The following is a 19073-nucleotide window of genomic DNA, read 5'->3' on the forward strand; positions in this document are numbered from 1 at the left end:
GATAGGCTATCAAGAGGCAAGGTAGAAAAAGAGAACAGGGTCTTGTATGGGAGGAAACAGGATTCTGTTACTGAGAAGTAACGTCTCTCAGTTAGTTCTTCCTTCAGACACCCTTATTTTTCCATCCACCTCTTAAAAATATTTAATTTTTTTTCCCCTGTCACATTCTTTCATTCACTGACCTCATCCTGAGATTCCTCATTTCCAGATGATGACAGGCTGTGTACCCCTCATGTTGGATTCTTTCATCTAAATCTCCATCTCTTCTTGACTGAGATGCACTTCAGGTTGGCTGAGCTTTACAAGAGACAACAGCTGTTTATCTGAGTGTAGAATTGGAGGTGCGTAGGTTGTGAGACTGCAGGCGACTTGTTAAGTCATAAAACACCAACTTTAGCTACCAGTTGATGCTAACTTTATGAACTGTTGGTGATAGTCCCCATCACCCTTAGCAGGATGTGCTGCAAGACTCTCTTGAGCCCTTTCTTTAGATGAAGCAGTGTGGGGATGGATGCACTGCATTAGCTCTGGGGATGGATAGAGGAGTTGTGCTTGTTTCTTATCTTCAATGCTTGTTGCCATCAAAACAAAATTAAGGTGAAGAGAGGTGTAAAGAGATATGGTTCCTTTGGGTTTGGTGTTTAAAACTAGTGACTGTCATTGGACTGGCAGTGGTGATCCACATCCAGACTTGGACTGTACTTCACATTTCTGTCTTTTTTATTGAGACTGTCAGTCCTTCTGAAATGGAGGTAGCAGCACTTCCAAACAGCCCAGGGAGTTCAGGAAGGGTAAAACTCTCGATATTGTGTGTGTTCAGCACATGTTTATTATATTATAAACATATGCAAGTAAATGTTCTTGCTAACTTGGATAATTTAAAGTGATAATATGGCTTATAAAACCTCTTCAGCAGAAATACCTGTATTTGAGATATTTTTGCATCGAGTATGAACTGATATAGTTCACACAGCAGATCCACACGACAGACACCTGTGAAACATTTGGCCCTTGTCTGGGTGATCTGTCAAACTACACATAACGATATACTTTTTTTTCACTATGCAACACTAAATCTTTCCAGTATTTAATGCCCTTCTCTTTAATGTCAGCTGGTCTTATAAGAAGACTTGTAAACTCGTGTTCTCAATTATGGCATTTTAATTTAATAATAATTCAATTAAAGGTGTGTTTTTTATGGAGCATCCGTGCTACCTTTATTGGTATTATTAGAGTAACCATCATAATAACAAGGAGCAATTATTTAAATATTCATTAAAAATCAAGTGGTGGAGAAGAGAATAATATTGGCTGAAAGATTGTAGGAACCTGATACATGTCTGTTCCTGAGTGCTACTATAAAAGGTGTCCTTTCTTTAAAGCTTGCAAGTTTCTACTTTTTCTGAACTTCTAAAGGTGCAGTAAACCAGCATTAAAATTCCTTAACGTTTTTATTGCTACTGTTGTAACTTTGTAAAAGGGAACCAGAAATATTATCTGGAAAGTATTGCTAGAGGTAAAGAACGGCCGTGGTTATATGGACCTGACTGCAGGTCCTCACCACAGTCCTGGCAGGGGTTATGGGTGGGTGATTAAAAAGAGGGGGAGTTCTTTCTCTGTTACAGCTAATGGAATTATTCAGGCATGCTGAGGGGAGGATTCATAAGGCACTGGATGTCACTGTAGCTCAGCAGAAAATAATGAATTCTCAACAGTTCTTATCTCACACTGATTATTGTTTGATGGTATCCAGAATAACTGAGGATATTCTGAGGGAAATTTTTATCTCCAGGGCAAAGACGCTCAGCATTCAGGGTATATAGAAAGTCATGTACCAACTGGGTGAGGAAGATCTGTGTATCACTGAATGATACAAGTCAGACTGCAGAGGACAGATAAGTCGGGGATTCAGGCTGCCTGGTGCAGTTGGGTGGAGGCCCGCAGACGCAGGCTACTCTTGTTCTGGGGGGGCAAACTGACCTGTCTTTTCTCACTGCCCCCTCTAAGGGCAGAATCTGGGAGGCAGTGTCTGAATTTAGCTTTGTTTTGTGCTATTCATGAAAGAGAAAAAAAGCTCATTATTGCTTTGACATTTTGAATGGAACATAATCTGTCATGCAGTAATGGAGGGAACACATTTTAATATTTCTGGAAAAGACCATCTTTTGTCATAATATGCAGAAAAGGCAAGAGTGTTCAATAAGTTCATAGTTTATAATTACCTGCTTTAGGAGAAGATACTAGAGAGATTTTTAATTTCCCAGATAAAAATATTATATGATCTAATGGTTGAGAGTTGAACTCGGCAATTTCAATTGGAAAGAAGGGTTTTTTTAATATTGGAAATAGCCAACCATGGCCACCGACTACTCCAAAACAAAGTGAATTCTCTCTCACTCAACATTTCCAAATCAAAATGGGAGAAGGAGATGCTAAAAGACATGAAGTAGTTCAACTGAAAATCCTTGGGTTGGATGATGTCTGTATGTGAGGAGCTGACTAAATTGTTTCCTATGTTTTGGGTAGGACAATATATTATGATCTTAAATTGCAGGAAGAAAGATTAGGCACTTGGGGAACCTTCATGATTGTAAAGGAGAGAAGGAATGAGGTAGACTTTGGAAAGGCTGTAGAATCTCCATTTGATGACCTTTGAAGTGGGATAGTGGAGCATCTTCCATAGATATGAACAGATGCATAGAAACGGAGCTTAGTGACAGGTTAGGAGGGAATGGGTTCAAACTGAAAGAGAGTAAGTATAGGTTAGATATTTGGAAAAAATTCTTTACTGTGAGGGTAATGAGGCATTGAAACAAGTTACCCAGAGAAGTTGTGAATGCCCTATCCCTGGAAGTGTTCTAGATAAGGCTGGATGGGGCTTTGAGCAACCTGGTCTAGTAGAAGGTGTCCCTGCCTATGGCAGGGGAGTTGGAACAAGATGATCTTTAGGGTTTCTTCCAAACCATATCATTCTATGATTCTATGATCCCTTGGGTCAGGAACTGGACAAGCCAAACCTTAAGGTTTATCCTAGTCCTCTCATTCTTTAATTTCACAATCCTTCCTAACCTTTGAAACAGTATTTCTAAATCTATACACCTGTGTCTCAGTAGGATTCAGACCTACAAACCTCTCTGTCATTGTCTGAATGTGGCAGTGTTTGTTTGGCTTTACTGCAACTGTGAAACTACAATTGATTGCTCAGGAGTTGTGACCTGGATGTCTCATGTCTGTGTGGTAGATATACCATATCTACCAACTACTGTAAAGATAAAGAATTATACTTGAACTATCAGCCCTGAAATTCGTGCCTAGTTACAGACTGTAGCATTGAAACCACGTGCAATTCATCGAACAGTAATAATGAAGTCTTGGCTTGTGTTTAACTCTAAGCACATGAATAATTTCATCACTATCCAACAGAGCACTTCAGCCTATGCTTAAGTTTCACTGATGTTGATTACTCACATGCTCAAAGTCAAGCACATGCTAAAGTGATAAAGACTGCATATGGCAAAGACTATATAGCTAGTTGTCATAAAGAAGGTATTTAGACAGACTTCAGTGCAGGTGGCAAGGGATTAAGATAGTCATATATCAAAAGTAGCCTTGTAACAAAGAGTTTTATAGTATAGGTGCACTGTATTATTAAATATAAGGATCACTCTTGAGCAATATGTGGCTCTTTCTGGGCATGTTTAAAATATTTAACAAGTTTTTGAATATAAAAATGTTTGGAGTGGATCTTCAAAGATTTTTGACATTGTTCTGTTCTTAAAAGTGAGCATCTACACTGCTCAGGGCAACTTTTAGGCAAGAAAACCATGAAGTGATAGCAAGGAAATTAACATTTCATTTATTTATTTATTTATTTTTAAAAAGGAGTCTGGGGACAGTCTTTGAGGGTTGTGAAAGTTTTAAAAAAATAAAATGTATCTACATATGCAGGCATGTACACACAAACACTCATGAAGCAGTCAGAGACTGGTAGCCAGATAGCCTGCAGTCAATTTTGTTGTTGTGTTGGGGTCTCCCGAAGAGGAGTCTTAGGGAGCATAAAAGCTAAACAACAGAAAGGAAGAGAAGACTTATGATTGCTAGCTTGTAAATCTTAGATCACTAATAGCACTAATTTGCTGTTTGAAAGAAAACTAAAAAGGAGGGGATTTACTTTCCTCTCTTGAATTTCATGGAGGTGAAATTTTGGAGAACAAAACAAACTAAAACATCTTAATTCCATGTAACATGTAATAGCAAGCATCCAGCCAGCTGCCATTTTGAGGGTAATTTTTTTAATCAGCCATTTCAGTTTTAGATTGGCCTTGATCCTCAGCCTGCTCAGGAATTTTTCTTCTTACGTATGTGCCTTTGCTCAAGTAAATGTGTTGCTGTTGTTGTTGTCGTCTAATACGCAGCTGCTTTCTTCCTCCTGTCAGTTCTTGAGCTAAGCAAAGAGAATGCATGCACACACACAGACACTCACACACTTTATTTTTTTAAAGAAAAAAAGCCCCACAACAAAAAAGAATGCATGCTGTGACTTTAAAAATTAAATAATCGAACAGCTGTGGGTAATAAATCGATTAATTAGAGTGGATAAAGTGAAGGTGAAGGGTGCAGAGCACTCTTTAATTTGAAGATATATGACCTTGTAAGATGCGGCACTTCATTTGCTATTAGATCACACTTTGGAAGGGGCTTTATTAAAATCTATTCCAGGGTGAGCTGAGGTAAAACATATTGTTTAAAAAAGCTTTTGACAGAGTATGTTATATACTTTAGTCTGCTTCAGTGATTTCTGTCACTTTTTATACTACACATGTTGCTGTGCAAGAAAAGTTAAAGGTCTAGACATTTTCATCATATTTCTGTAAGAAACAGAAATTTAAATATTTGAAGTAATAATGGGAGCATTTACTGTTCCTTTGGCTGCAAAGCTGACATAAAACTTCCTAACTGCCTCAGTGCTGAGTAGATTTTTAAGGGATAATGTATCAGTTCCTTTCCATGTTTGTATGTGGCTTTCATTAATGTCAATAGCAGTTATGGGCACTTTTTCCAAGCCGAGTGCAGTTCTCAAACTTGTGTTTTTTTCGAACAGCGATTGTTAGAGATTAATCAAAGCAACTGCATCTGTCTCTCACAGACACAGCATGCGGGGCTGGGGCACAGGGGCCATGTCAGCCAGGCACAAATGCCCGCCGTATTGTATACATTTTTTCTTGGCTGTGAAGAGGTGGCTTCCCTGAAATCGAGATTTGAAGCTGCTGTCCACAGCAATAGCCCTACTAAATCAACAGAAGCGTGAGGAGTTGCATCACATTTATCACCTACCTTTGTAAATAAGTCTCAATCTGATACATACTTTTTTCTTTATGCTGTTATGGATGTATATCGGGTGATAAGATTAGATAAACTGACAGGCTGATAGGTAGGTAGATAATCTTCTAGCCTCCTTGTCTAAGGTTTTGTAGGTTTTGTTAGCAGCAGCCGTTCCTGCAACAGCCAGAAGAGGGGAATTCAGTCAGCAGCAATCCCACTTCTCCTGATGTGCCCGAGTTTTTTTTCTTTGTCTGCTATGAGTCATTCCCCTTTACAAGGTAGTTTCGATAATGCGGTTCTGCTCACCTTATAAACTCTTTCATTTTCAAGCTCATGCAACAGGCTTTTGTGAATGGCAACCTCCCTGTCTACAAAAGGGTCTGTATAGTTCAGCTTTGGATCTGAGCACCTGTGGAGCGGCTGGATCAGGCATTGCTTGGGTCCTTGCACCGTCATGGGTCAGGCAGGAAGCTTGGTTCAGGTACTGAACTATCAGGAAGTTTAGTGCCTTTAGGTGCAGTGCGGCCATCGCTAGCCAAAATATGTGCTTTCATAAACAAAAAAACAAACAAGCAAGAAATTAATTTTAGGTTTTCCAAAATGTGCAGTTGTTTTTTCAGGAAACCTTCCCCTCATTTAATAACAAACAAAACAAATCCTGGACCGTGAATTTCAAGTTGACACATATTTATGAATTTATCAGAGTCTTGCAGAGACATTGAAGAAAGGAGGGGAGTGGGAGAAAAGTGCTTTTTGAAGATAGGACACAGTTTATATTGTGCCCAGGACTGGAATTTTCTAGCTAGCAAAATTATGACTGTGGTGCAGACTTGTCCACACCTGTCCTTTATGTAAAGCTGAATCAAGGTTAAAGGAATGCTTTCCACCTCTATGCAGCCGTTCAAAGAGGCTAGAAAAGCAAACAGAACAATGTTTTTGGCTCTGGTGAGCATTTCTGCATTGGAGGGCAGGCTCAGGCTCAGAAATTTTTGGGACCCAGTTCAAGCACGGCCCGACATTTGTTACTGTTAATTGCAACTGTGCTGTCAGCTTTGATTACCGGATGTTTCATTTGAGTGGCTTCTTGGTGTTTTGGCAAAAAGAATGTCAAAGTGGTTTATGCAAGGGTATGTTTTCCAAGCTCCTGTTGACTTGAATAGGACTTGTGTGGCTAAATACCTACATAGTATTTTAAAAATGGAAGTGCTGGCATGACTGAAGCATGTATAAATTAAATTCAGCAAGATCTCAGGGGACTGCTGCATGAAGTATATAAAATGAAAGAATGAAAATGACACTGAAGCTCCTTGCAGGTGCCTTGTAAAACCTACCACGCTGCATTTTCCTTGGTTTTCGTACGTAGTCATAAATCCCTTGAAACAAATTTCTTTTTGTGGAATAAACACATGAAAGGATTAGGATCCTTGCACGTCATGAAGGAAGGTTTTATTTGCAAGTTAGAGGATGTAAATGTATATAGCAGAAATGAGTACGTGTGATATTTGTCATACATGTTAAGTGAATAAGTGTGGTGAGTAAATGTGCTGTTCAACAATTTATATCAGTCAATACGTCGCAATTAAATCCTTCTTTCAGAAATGCCAAGAAGGAAATGTGTTAGCAAAATAAAGTGCATGCCAACTGTATTTAAATGTTCTCCTCTGTATTATTTTTTAAGTGTTCTTTCTACTTTTTCTTTTATAGGTAAAGATGAGCCTTCAAGCTATATTTGCACAACATGCAAGCAGCCTTTTAATAGCGCTTGGTTCTTGCTTCAGCATGCCCAGAACACACATGGATTCCGCATCTACCTGGAAACAAGCCCTTCAAACAGTTCCCTTACTCCACGCATCACCATCCCTCCTCCTCTGGGACCGGAGACTGTTGCACAGTCCCCACTGATGAATTTTCTTGGAGACAGCAACCCTTTTAATCTTTTGCGGATGACAGGACCCATCTTGCGCGAACACCCTGGCTTTGGTGAGGGTCGGCTCCCAAACACACCTCCGCTGTTCAGCCCACCGCCTCGTCATCATCTGGATCCACATCGCCTTAGTGCCGAAGAAATGGGGTTAGTTGCCCAGCATCCCAGTGCCTTTGACAGAGTTATGCGTTTAAACCCCATGGCAATTGAGTCCCCAGCGATGGATTTCTCCAGAAGGCTTCGAGAGCTGGCAGGAAACAGTTCCACCCCTCCGCCAGTCTCACCCAGTCGCACCAACCCTATGCATCGCCTGCTGAATCCTTTCCAGCCAAGTCCTAAATCACCTTTTATGAGCACCCCGCCACTGCCCCCCATGCCCCCCAGCAGCACTACGCCTCCCCAGCCTCAGGCCAAGAGCAAGTCCTGTGAATTTTGTGGGAAAACATTCAAGTTCCAGAGTAACCTTATTGTGCACCGGCGCAGTCACACAGGAGAAAAGCCCTACAAGTGTCAGCTCTGTGACCATGCTTGCTCCCAGGCCAGCAAGCTAAAACGCCACATGAAAACACATATGCATAAAGCTGGCTCCATGACAGGCAGGTCAGATGATGGACTGTCCACCACTAGTTCCCCTGAGCCAGGCACAAGTGAGCTCACTGGAGAGGGACTGAAATCCAGTGAGGCAGATTTCAGGAACGAGAGCGATCCTTCTCTGGGCCATGACAATGAAGAAGAGGAAGAAGAGGAGGAGGAGGAAGAGGAACTTGAAAATGAGAGCCGGCCAGAGTCAAGCTTCAGTATGGACTCAGAGCTGAGTCGTAACCGAGAAAACGGCTCCAAGTCGCTGCCGGACGAGAAATCCCTCGTCCTGGGAAAAGTCATCGAGAATGTAAGTCTAGGTGCCATTCAGCAATATAACGACATGTTAGCTGAAAAACAGAAGAGGAGTAGCTTCATGAAAAGGTCCTCTGATCAGCGAGACTTGTGTCCTCGAGATCTCTGTCAGAGAGATCCGGGCGATGAAGACTCAGTGGTAGGAGAGCTGGACCGCACTGAGGAAGGTGCGGTCAATGGAAGAAACTTTGGCCCGGGTGAACCCTTCCCAAACTTGTTCCCCCGTAAGCCAACACCTATCACGAGCCCCAGTTTAAACAATTCTTCTAAAAGAATAAAGGTAGAGAAAGATTTGGACTTGCCACCAGCAACGATAATACCTTCCGAAAACGTTTACTCCCAGTGGCTGGTAGGGTATGCAGCATCGCGGCACTTCATGAAGGATCCGTTCCTCGGATTCACAGACTCCCGACAATCCCCCTTCGCGACCTCTTCTGAGCACTCGTCGGAGAATGGGAGCCTGCGTTTCTCCACTCCGCCGGGGGACATGCTGGACGGGGGGCTCTCAGGGCGCAGCGGAACGGCGAGCGGAGGCAGCACCCCCCACATCAGCGGACCCGGCCCCGGGCGACCCAGTTCGAAGGAAGGGCGCAGGAGCGATACATGTGAGTACTGTGGCAAGGTCTTTAAGAACTGCAGCAATTTGACGGTACACCGTCGGAGCCACACTGGAGAGCGGCCTTACAAATGCGAGCTCTGCAACTATGCATGTGCCCAGAGCAGTAAGCTGACGCGCCATATGAAAACGCATGGCCAGATAGGGAAGGAGGTCTACCGCTGCGACATTTGCCAGATGCCCTTCAGTGTTTACAGCACCCTGGAGAAACACATGAAAAAGTGGCATGGAGAACATTTGCTGACAAATGACGTCAAAATTGAGCAGGCAGAAAGAAGCTAAGGCCCCCCCCTCCCTCCTGCCCCTCCCCACCCCCACCTCCACTAGGTTAAATTTCAGGGGTCTAGGTAACATTTTATTTGTACAGTTTAACTATTGCCAACTGAGAAAAGATGACCTAACTTGCCTCCGTAAACATAACTTAGCATAACTATGGTAGGTGCCAGACTTTGGCACTTAAATATAACCTGTGTCTACAAAGTTCTATTAAACCCGAGGGTTGATTAAGGCAGTAAAAATTGTGGAGCCTTTTAACTGTGCAATAATTTCTGTATTTATTGGGTTTTTGTAATTTTTTGGCATGTGCAGGTACTTTTTTTTATTCTTTCTGTTTAAATTTCTTTTAAAATTTTGTTGGGTATCCCTTTTTAATTTTACCCAGTCGTAGCCTGAGATTACTTGCATTGTAGGGGAGAAACATATCTTTTAAAATTATAATTTTTGGGCCGCTGCTTTGTTGAAATTTAAGCTAAGTGTGTGTAATTTCTTGTGAAGAAGCCAGCATGAGAACCGAAATCTTTTTTTCTTTCTTTTTTCTTTCTTTCTTTCTTTCTTTCTTTTTTTAAATTTTTCTTTCCCCATCTTAAATAACCTTGAAGATTAGGGAAAACAAAACTGTACAGCGAATAACAATCTTTAAAATTAGCACTTTCTTTCGAAATTGGATCAAATACATAGCACTGACAATGTTGCTGATAGAGGCCTTTTGTAGACGGATTGTAGCACTAAAGCTATGACAGCAAAAAAGACAAAGGTGCAGAAGGCAGCTACATTCAAAACCCAGAAACATTCTTAATTGTACATTATTATCTGATAGTTTCTTCTTGTTGTTAAAAGCTATGGCAACATAAGGGTGCCAGTTTGTCACTTTTTGCAGTGTTTTTCCCTCCCTCTTCCCCTCCTGTGACTCTTCCTAGAGACAATAAATGAACATTTTGAGCATTGTAATATTATTTTCAAACCTCAGAGGAGCCAAACGCCATCTTTTTTCTTAATTTTTTTTTTTCCTTTTTAAACCACAAAATCATAAAATTTGAATTCAGGACATCTACTTCAGTCTGTATTTGCTGTGGTTTAATGTTAGAAGATGGAAAAGTGTGATTTTCTCAATGAAAAGCCTCAACTCATAGGCATTTGGTTTATGAGTAGGAATATTATATGATGTACAGTGATGTTATTATAAGGAAGAGAAAAATAAATCCAGGTTGATTTACCTGTCTTGGCAAGATTCTGCTCCTACTGAAGTCGGTAAGAGTTTTTCCCTTGACTTAATTAGGAACAGAATGGAATTGTATTCAGAAAAAAGCATTACAACAGACAAAAAGTAAAGCAAAGGAAAATGCACCTGTTCTACTTTTAAATTCCAAATATTTTAAAGCCTTTTAGAACTAATATTAGCAAACAGTAGACAATTATGGTTAGAGATTTTAATTATGTTGACCCGCACTTTAAAGCTTTTGTTTGTGGTTAAGAGAAAAATGGCTTCTCAACAAGAAATTACATCATATTCTACTTGGCCCAAAGGTGGGTTAAACTGTAAGGGAACAGCTGAGATTAAGTGTCAGTGTTGCTAAGCATGGCATTCACAATACTGGCACTATAAAGAAAAATAAATAAAATAATTTATTGGACAGTTTTTCTACTGCCATTCAATTTGACGTGAGTGCCTTGAAAACTGATCTTCCTATTTGAGTCTCTTGAGACAAATGCAAAATGTTTTTGTGAAATGGAAAGACTTTTAAAAAAAAAGTAAAACAAGAAAAGTACATTCTTTAGAAAAAAAAAAAAAAGAGCCACATTTACTTAAAAAAATTACTGGTTGAAGATAGTGGACATGAAAATGCCATAAGACCCAATCAAATGAAGATGTATACCCAGCACAACTTCGGACATACATTAGCTGAATTATTCTCAGCTTTTTTTTTTTTTCAGGACAACGCTGCTTAGGAAATGGAATGGAAATGATTTACTGCTGAATTAAAACTCAAATGACACAAATTACAAGTTGCTATCATTGAATGAAAAAAAACAATTCAGGAACAACGGCTAATTTTTTTTTAAAAGTTAAATTTAGTGCACTCTGTCTTAAAATACGTTTACAGTATTGAATACATACAAGGGTAAAAAAGAAATTGTGTGTATGTGTGTTTGAGCAATCTTTTTTTTTTTTCAAAGTTTGCTTAATAGGTTATTAAAAAAAAAATGCCATAATGGCCATGTGTATATTGTTTTCTTTTGGTGACGGGGTTTTAGTATATATTATATATATTAAAATTTCTTGATTACTGTAAAAGTGGACCAGTATTTGTAATAATGGAGAATGCCTGGGCATTTTACAAAACCAGAAAGAAAAAAAAAATTTTCTTTTTTCCTTGAAAATGTTGCAGTAAAATTTAAATGGTGGGTCTATAAATTTGTTCTTGTCACTGTAACTGTAAAGTCTTGAGTTTTAGTAAATTTTTTTCTGCCTTGGGTGTTGAATTTTTATTTCAAAAAATGTATAGAATCTTGTATTCGGGGATTAAAAGGTGATTGCTACACCACGTAGAAAAAGTATGTAGAAAAAAGTGCTTAATATTGTTATTGCTTTGCAGAAAAAAAAAAAAATCACGTTTCTGACCTGTACCTATTTTTCTCTTTTTTTCTCCCCTTTGCCCCCCTTCCTTCCCCTTCTGGAATGGATATTGATATTGGTTGATTCATATGATGTAGGCACTTGCTGTATTTTTACTGAAGCTTGTAATTTTTTAACTGTACGCTTGTCCTTTTAAAGGGATTTAATGTACCTTTTTGTTAGTGAATTTGGAAATAAAAATAAAAACAAACAAACAGGCTGCCATAATATATTTTTTTAATTTGGCAGGATAAAATATTGCAAAAATAAAAAAAAATTTGTATGTGAAGTCCTTATTGTACAGGAAAAAAGGGGGTTGTTAGACGACCTTTCAGTAAAAGAAACAAAACAAAATAATTAAGTGCTTTTTTATTTTAAATTTTTTGTTCTTGTTGTTCACAAATAATTTTAGTTGTATATATATTTTTTTTGTCAGAAATGGCCTACAAAAAAGTGCTGTTCCTACAGGGCTCTAAATAACTTCAAAGCTGCCTGGACCCCTTGCATCAAGGTTTTACCAGGTATGGTTGAACCAGGCTGGATGGTTATTTCCTGTTTGTGTGAAATGAAATTCCGTTCCCGGAAAGGTGTCTGGGGTGACATCCCACAGCTTCCCTGCAGATTTGAGAGAGAGAGAGAGAGGAGATTTCTTCCCCTCCTTCCAAACAAGAAGATGTCCAATCCATCTTCCCTCTCCTGGCCAACCCCCACTCACTGCTCCTCACACCCTGCCACCACCCTCTGGAAGAAAGTCTTTTTATAGCAAAAAGTGAGAGCTGTTGCATCCACTTTGACATAAAATGGTCTGCTGTTGGTACAGCTGTAATCGGGTTGAAGAAAAATTAGTCCAGGCACAGCCCTCCTCTTCCCTGTCAGAACAGGACCGACTCCATGTACAGGTCTTGCCAGTCCATGTTATTAGCTGCTTTGCTGCTGTTCACTTCTAATTGTACATTCCATAAATTTCTGAATGTTTGAGGGATTGGGATGAAATCCTGTACCTTTTGATTTCTCTCTTCTTTGCAGTCCTTTTTCTCTCTCTCTCTCACACTCTTTCCCTTTTGGGTCGAGGGGAAAGAGAGGTGGAAGAAGAGGCACTAGTGCTTCAGCGAAGGGGAGAAGGGGAAAATGCTCAGTGCTCTCACACGAAACGGTGGTAAAACTTAAAACAAAAAGAAAAAAAAAATATTGCCATGCCAAATTCTTCTGCTGCTTTCATTAGTGCAGAAACACTGGAGCAACTGGAGAGGCATGGGTGCGACAGGGAGAATTTGGTCCAGCTACCTAACAGATAGATGTATGCCTTCCAGACTTGAATGACTTCTGGAGAAATTCTGGATCTCAATTAAACTGATATAAATCAGGAATTATTCATAACTCTTAGTCCTGAATTACTCCAGCATAACGGAGGTTGGAATGTGGTCCCTTAAAGGCACATTTTCACTTTTTGGTGAAAATTCAGATCTCTGGAGTTTCACATAAATCCAGAGTCATGTCACCGAACTCAGAAGAATCTCGGACTTGTATCAATGCAATGAAGATCAGAAGTTAACTGCACATTTTCAGTCCACATTTCATTAATTTAAGAAGAAATTTCGCCTTTCATTTTAGTGTAAGTTGCTTAGGAGCTCCAGTCTCCCTGTTGTTTTTAATGATCCAGAATAGCAAACACCAGCAGTTGTCTAATTTTGTGACTTAGATCACTGAAACTAACAGTAAGTCACCCAAAAGCACAAGGGTTGTGTTTCTGCAGACTGTAGTGATACTGAAATGGCCCTCCTTATCTTCTAGCTTAGAAGAGCTGTAGTTTACTAGGCCATAAGCACAATATAACACGGACATAGCTAGAATGCTGCCACAGTTCTTTTCACACTTAAGGTAGTTTTTCATTACTTTTTTAAGGTTGAATTTATTACTTTCATTGTTTCTAGTCCTGCTGCCTTTGCAGTCCAGAGCAAAACTCCGGTCAACTCCCTTGGCAGCAGGACAGGTCTGGGAACCTGGTTTTAGAAAGAAAAATACCAATTTTTAAGGAAAGGGTCAAAAAATCAGCATTTCATCCCAGTCCTATGTAAAAGACAGTCCAAGGTTTTGTTTATCACAGGCAAACTCATTTTTATGGTGCTCTTTGTATTTTAGAACTGCAAAGCAAAGTAACGTTGATTTAAGTTGTTTGCATTTGTACCGGCAAGGCAAAATATTTTTATTACCTTTTTCTATTACTTATTGTATGAGCTTTTGTTGTTTACTTGGAGGTTTTGTCTTTTACTACAAGTTTGGAACTATTTATTATTGCTTGGTATTTGTGCTCTGTTTAAAAAACGAGAGCACTTTTTTTTTTATTATGGATAAAATGTTGAGATGGCTGGAGGTCATTTCAATATGGCTTAGTGAAATATTTATTGTTCCTTTTATTCTCTGTACAAGATTTTTGGCCTCTTTTTTTTCCCCTTATTGTCACAATGTTGAGTTCAGCATGTGTCTACCATTTCATTTGTACGCTCGTTCAAAACAACGTTTGTTCCAGTTTCAAGTTATAAAAATAAATTGGACATTTGACTTGATCTCCAAATCTTGTCTTTCCTGGTTCTTTGAAGTTGAGGGATGGGAAGGGGAAAAAAGAAAGGAGTGAGGAGTTGAAGCTTCAGTACAGATGATAGAGCTTATGCTGTATTTTCTGTCAGTTCTCATGGGAGTCAACCAGGAGAGAATTCTTGTTTGGGGAGGACATGTGAGAACCTGCATGATGCTAAGTAGATGCTCAAGTCCTGATTACATCCCTTTGACTTAAATATGATATAAGGTATTTCCTGAGTAGGGGTCTTGAGACAAAATGGTAGAATAATGCTTGAAGCAGTCACATTTCTCATATGAAATTGTGTTATATTTGGGACCATTAGCTCAGTTTTCTAAAAGCAGGTGAGACCTGCTTTGCTCTTGTGTTTCTTTCCATCCCTCCACACAAACTTAACTCTATGGTCTATGCACTTAAGTTTCTTAATGTGTTCTGCTTCTTGGATGCCAATGCAAAGAGGGAGAACACTTACTAATTCAATCAGGACCTCAATTTGGGCCACAAACTGTATTATGCGGGAAGCACCAAAATATAACTGCAGCTAAACGTGCTCCTTGTCCTCCTCAGCTAGGCACAAAGGTATGCACAGTGAAAGGCAGAATTTTGCACAATTTGAGGATAATTTTGCACAGTTTGAGGATAACAGCTGACAGCTACAGACAGTTCACTATCCTGATGTTCTTTATCAAGCCAACCTGTTAGCTAATGCATGGAAATTTTAAATAAGAGAATTGTTATTCAAACCATTATTGAACAGCATAGGAAAGATTTGTAGTGTCAGAGACCAGATTCTGATTTCCTGGAGGCCCTGGTCCAACAAACCATGTAACAGGCTTGTGATTCAAAGCAGGCGGGTAATTGAAATTCATTTCAAAGGAACTGCTCCTGGACTTTAAAGTATTTGGCTCAACTCAGAAGTCAGGAGGGGAAGCTAAGTGTTTTGTGCTACAGAAGAGCTCCTACAGATGGTCTCTTCCTGATCTCAGGCTCCCTGAATCTACAATCTAAATTTAGGTATGTGTGTAAGTGCTTTGCTGGATCAAGGCTTCAGAGTGATATAAAAGTTACAGGCTTTGAAAAGTTGCACTCATGAAAAACCAGTGAAAATGAAATCAGAACCCGACGCTGACAATTATATTGGGCAATAGTTCACGCTATAATTTCCCAAATGCCATGTTCATTTTGGATGCCTTCTGCAGTGAGCTGTAAAGGCTGTTACATTTTACTTCTAAATTTTGTACAGTTCACATTTGAATGGGGTGTTTTTGACACCCCATAAACATGACTTCACTCTAGCTGAGCTTTACACCACCGAGTCATTTTGTCAACTGTAAAGGCGCTGCAGGCCTTGCAGATGTTGATGTGGTGTTCGAAGGTTTAGCAGCAGCAGCCTCCACTGTGCATTGTGGCTTGTGGCCGGAAAGGCTTAGAGATACAAGGGAACAGACTCTCTGTCTATTGCCTCTGCTAGGGGAGGTGGTATCTGCCCGGCAAGGAGAAGCGTGGACCTCCTGGAAGTTGTAATGCCTTCACTCATCACTATTGGATCTGTTAGAGCTTGTCTGTCAGAGCTCTGATTACTCACACATGTTGGCATGACGGAAAAAGTAGAATTAGGCCCTTTTTACAGAGAAAATGTGAGAAATCACACAAATAAAGCTGCAAACAACTAAATCCAAATGAGTCTCTTTGCAACATCCTTGGGTTGGATACTCCTGTTTCACACATGCTTATGTAATCCAAGAACTCCATTATAATTAGTAAAGGAAAAGGACTTAGAAAAATCTTTGTGAAATCCAAGTGAAACCAGTGGAATTCAAACTTTGGTATGAAAGAAGAGACACTTTAACTCAGCATTATAATTATTATAATGAAAAACTATTTTAAAGGTGATTTGATTTCTCAAGGTCCTTATTCTTCACACTGATTGTACTCTACATTGCTTCTTTGGATTCAATACATTTACTAGTGATTTACATAAGCATTCCATGGACTTGAATCTGGCTTAGTGACTTTACATACATAAAACTTACATAAATTGTAAGAACATATAACAGAATAGCATTGGCCATTGAACTGTAAGACCACAATTGAGATTTTTCCACCAAAATGTGGAGATCAAGAGTTACATTTACCCTACCAAAGGACAGAAAGATACCATGTGATCTATACATCCAATTAAAACAGCTTGAAAACTGAGCATTCAAAATGAAAGGCTTGTGAACAGACCAATAATTATACACCAAAATCATTCAGGAAATAATTCTGAATAATGAATATATTTGAGAAAATTGTGATCTATTTGCAGACAACTTGTAAGCAAAAAATAAGCAACATTTGCCTAATAGTTGATTTGCTCTGAATTATTCTCCTAGCTCAGCTAAACACTGACCTTTAGCTACTCAATGACAACATGGATTTCACTGTCTGAAAAACGACAGACCATTCTCTGGGATCACATGTGTTAGAGATGGAAAAGACCTATTCACTCCAATACACCACCAATGCAAGACTATTTCTTTCAGTACGTTTCCTAAACAGGATATTATATAGAACAGGATCAAATATAATTTTACACCTACACATTGAAAAAAAATTGGCTGGTAAGGAGAGATTCTTCACCCAGGTTTGTCATTGTCCATTTTCCCATGGCTTAAATCACAGCATATGACAATATTGTACTAAATTTATTGAGAGCGGACATACACTTAGGGCTTAGTTGGACCACAGTTTGAGGGTGAGGCTATTTCCAAAAGTTGTTCAGATTCATCTATTTCTGGTACTAATTAGGAGACCATTGCATTATGCAGACAAGGTATTGATTTACAGATAACTTTTTCTGCACACAAAAATAGTTGCAGGTTTCCTTTTATGTGTATCTTTTAAATTATTTCTTATTCTGTCAGGATACCTGTAATAAAGTTCCTGTGCAATGGAAGTATGCTTACACGTTTTCGTATAGAGTTGGCAAGTGGCAGTGCTGATTATGGCAGAAGTCACAGGTATCATCAGAGAACATAAAAGCTAACAAGAATGTGAAGGAAAATGATGTTTCAATGATTCCTATAAACTCACTAGGAATTACAATAATGCAAAAAAATACACATCACTTTTCAATAATGTTTGAAGCATAAATAATAGATGCCCAATGACTAACAAGTTAGATATATGTGTGTGTACAAAAACTGTGTATACATCTCTGTGTGCATAACTTGGATATAAGTGTACCTGTACAAAGCTAGAAATTTGAATTTCTCCTAATTAACAGACGAGTGTAATTGAGCTGATTTTAGACCACAGCACTATATCCTTAAGATTGCCAGTTACTTTAGCAAAGCTGATTTAAAATGGGTATTACCATGATAAATGAAGACTCCTTACTTCACCTCTAAAATTAACAATTGAAGTACCCATTGCATGTGGGCAATGTCTATATAACATTCTACCAGACACTACTAAAATCTCTAAAATGCTGTTTTTCAGTAGAAACCAATAGATCATAAAGCAAAGTTCAGTGACTAGCCAAGCTAATCTGGTACATGTGAATTTTTCAGAGTACCAAAGTACTACTAGCAGGTATGTTGATAATTCTTTTCCTTACTATATTTATTAGTTTGTATGTAGACATGGATATCACTACCTGTGTGTTTGGGGCATGTGGGGGCTTCACTCACCATGGTGCATGGGTCTTCCCACTGGTGTGAGATGTAGAAAGAGAAGTGACACTAAGATAACTTAGAAAAGCCAAGTAGACATGGAAACACAGAACAAAGAACACCGGACAAGCACTCCTCCTTTAGCTCTCTATGATGTGATGATGAGAAGAATTTCTGGAATGAGGAAGAAGGCCAAAAGAGTTGAGTCTTCATATGATATATTTCCAATGTGAATCAGCAGCAAACCCAAGGAAAATAGAGATTGATAGCAATAGTAGTTTCTATGCAGGATGTGGGCTGCAGCAATCTAGTCAGAAACCAGGCACTTATCACAGAATACTTTGAATTCTTAGCAATGATGTAACATAATGCAGCTTCACTGAGCAAAGCTCTATTCCAGCAAAATACCCACAAATGACTGACAGAATGAAATGACACAATTACAGAATTAGAAGAGGAGAGGTAAGGAGATGTTAAGAGACAAAAACAAGGGAGAAAATCATGTTTCACATGGTAATAATGTTCAGATGGAAGGAATGTGTTGGAGGATCACTGATGCATCAAGACTGTTAGACATTTCAAAATACCTAAGTGAAATCGGAGTTTAAATTGCATTTTAGAGATAACTTGAGTTCTAAGACCCACTGATTTTTAACAAGCTTTGCCTTTCCAAATGACTATTGAAAATAAGTCAGTGGTCCAAAGTTATTTTAGAAGAAAAATTCTTGTCATAGATATTATTGTGCTCATATTCCAATGGCTTAAATTATTGCTTTTAATGTCTGAACATTTTTGAACATAGAGAACTTGTAATGCCAGACTCATTCTGTTTCAGTTTGTGACTTAATCTCATGTTTCCTAAAGGGAAACATAACTGCTAACTCCCCGTATGTCAGGTGAAGAAACCCGTCGTTGTACCTAACAGATAACATAATTTCAGGGTAAGCAGCACATGGCCAGGACAGTGTTTTAGCCATTTCACTAGATATGAAAGGTTCCAGAAACATCTTCAGATCAATATGGCTCATAAGTGTTCCAGGAGTCCTATGAAACTCTTGGAATGACAACCTGCTGGATAACTCTCTCTACTTGCAGGAGGTTCAAATTTAGATCTGCAATTTGGCTTATTGCAAAGACTCTTGAAGCAGTAGTATGAAATCGTGGCTATTTAAAATGACTAAACTGCAAACAAC

At 39.0% G+C, this 19073-nt stretch overlaps 1 protein-coding gene across 6 annotated transcripts in view; it reads left to right on the forward strand.

Annotated features, from left to right (window-relative positions):
- The window catches only part of BCL11B (BAF chromatin remodeling complex subunit BCL11B), a 96594-nt gene extending 82373 nt beyond the window's left edge, over nt 1-14221 (forward strand). For all 6 annotated transcript variants that reach the window (XM_039381110.1, XM_039381112.1, XM_027730856.2 and 3 more), the window contains one exon: nt 7027-14221. In XM_039381110.1, coding sequence (XP_039237044.1) covers nt 7027-9038 — 2012 coding nt within the window. In that variant the 3' untranslated portion in view covers nt 9039-14221. The remainder of the gene's footprint in view (nt 1-7026) is intronic.
- The last annotated feature ends 4852 nt before the right edge of the window (nt 14222-19073 follow it).

Source organism: Pipra filicauda, unplaced genomic scaffold (genome assembly GCF_003945595.2).
Source record: "Pipra filicauda isolate LSUMZ 115617 unplaced genomic scaffold, ASM394559v2 scaffold212_size3012638_pilon, whole genome shotgun sequence".
In the NCBI taxonomy this organism is placed as follows: Eukaryota; Metazoa; Chordata; class Aves; order Passeriformes; family Pipridae; genus Pipra; species Pipra filicauda.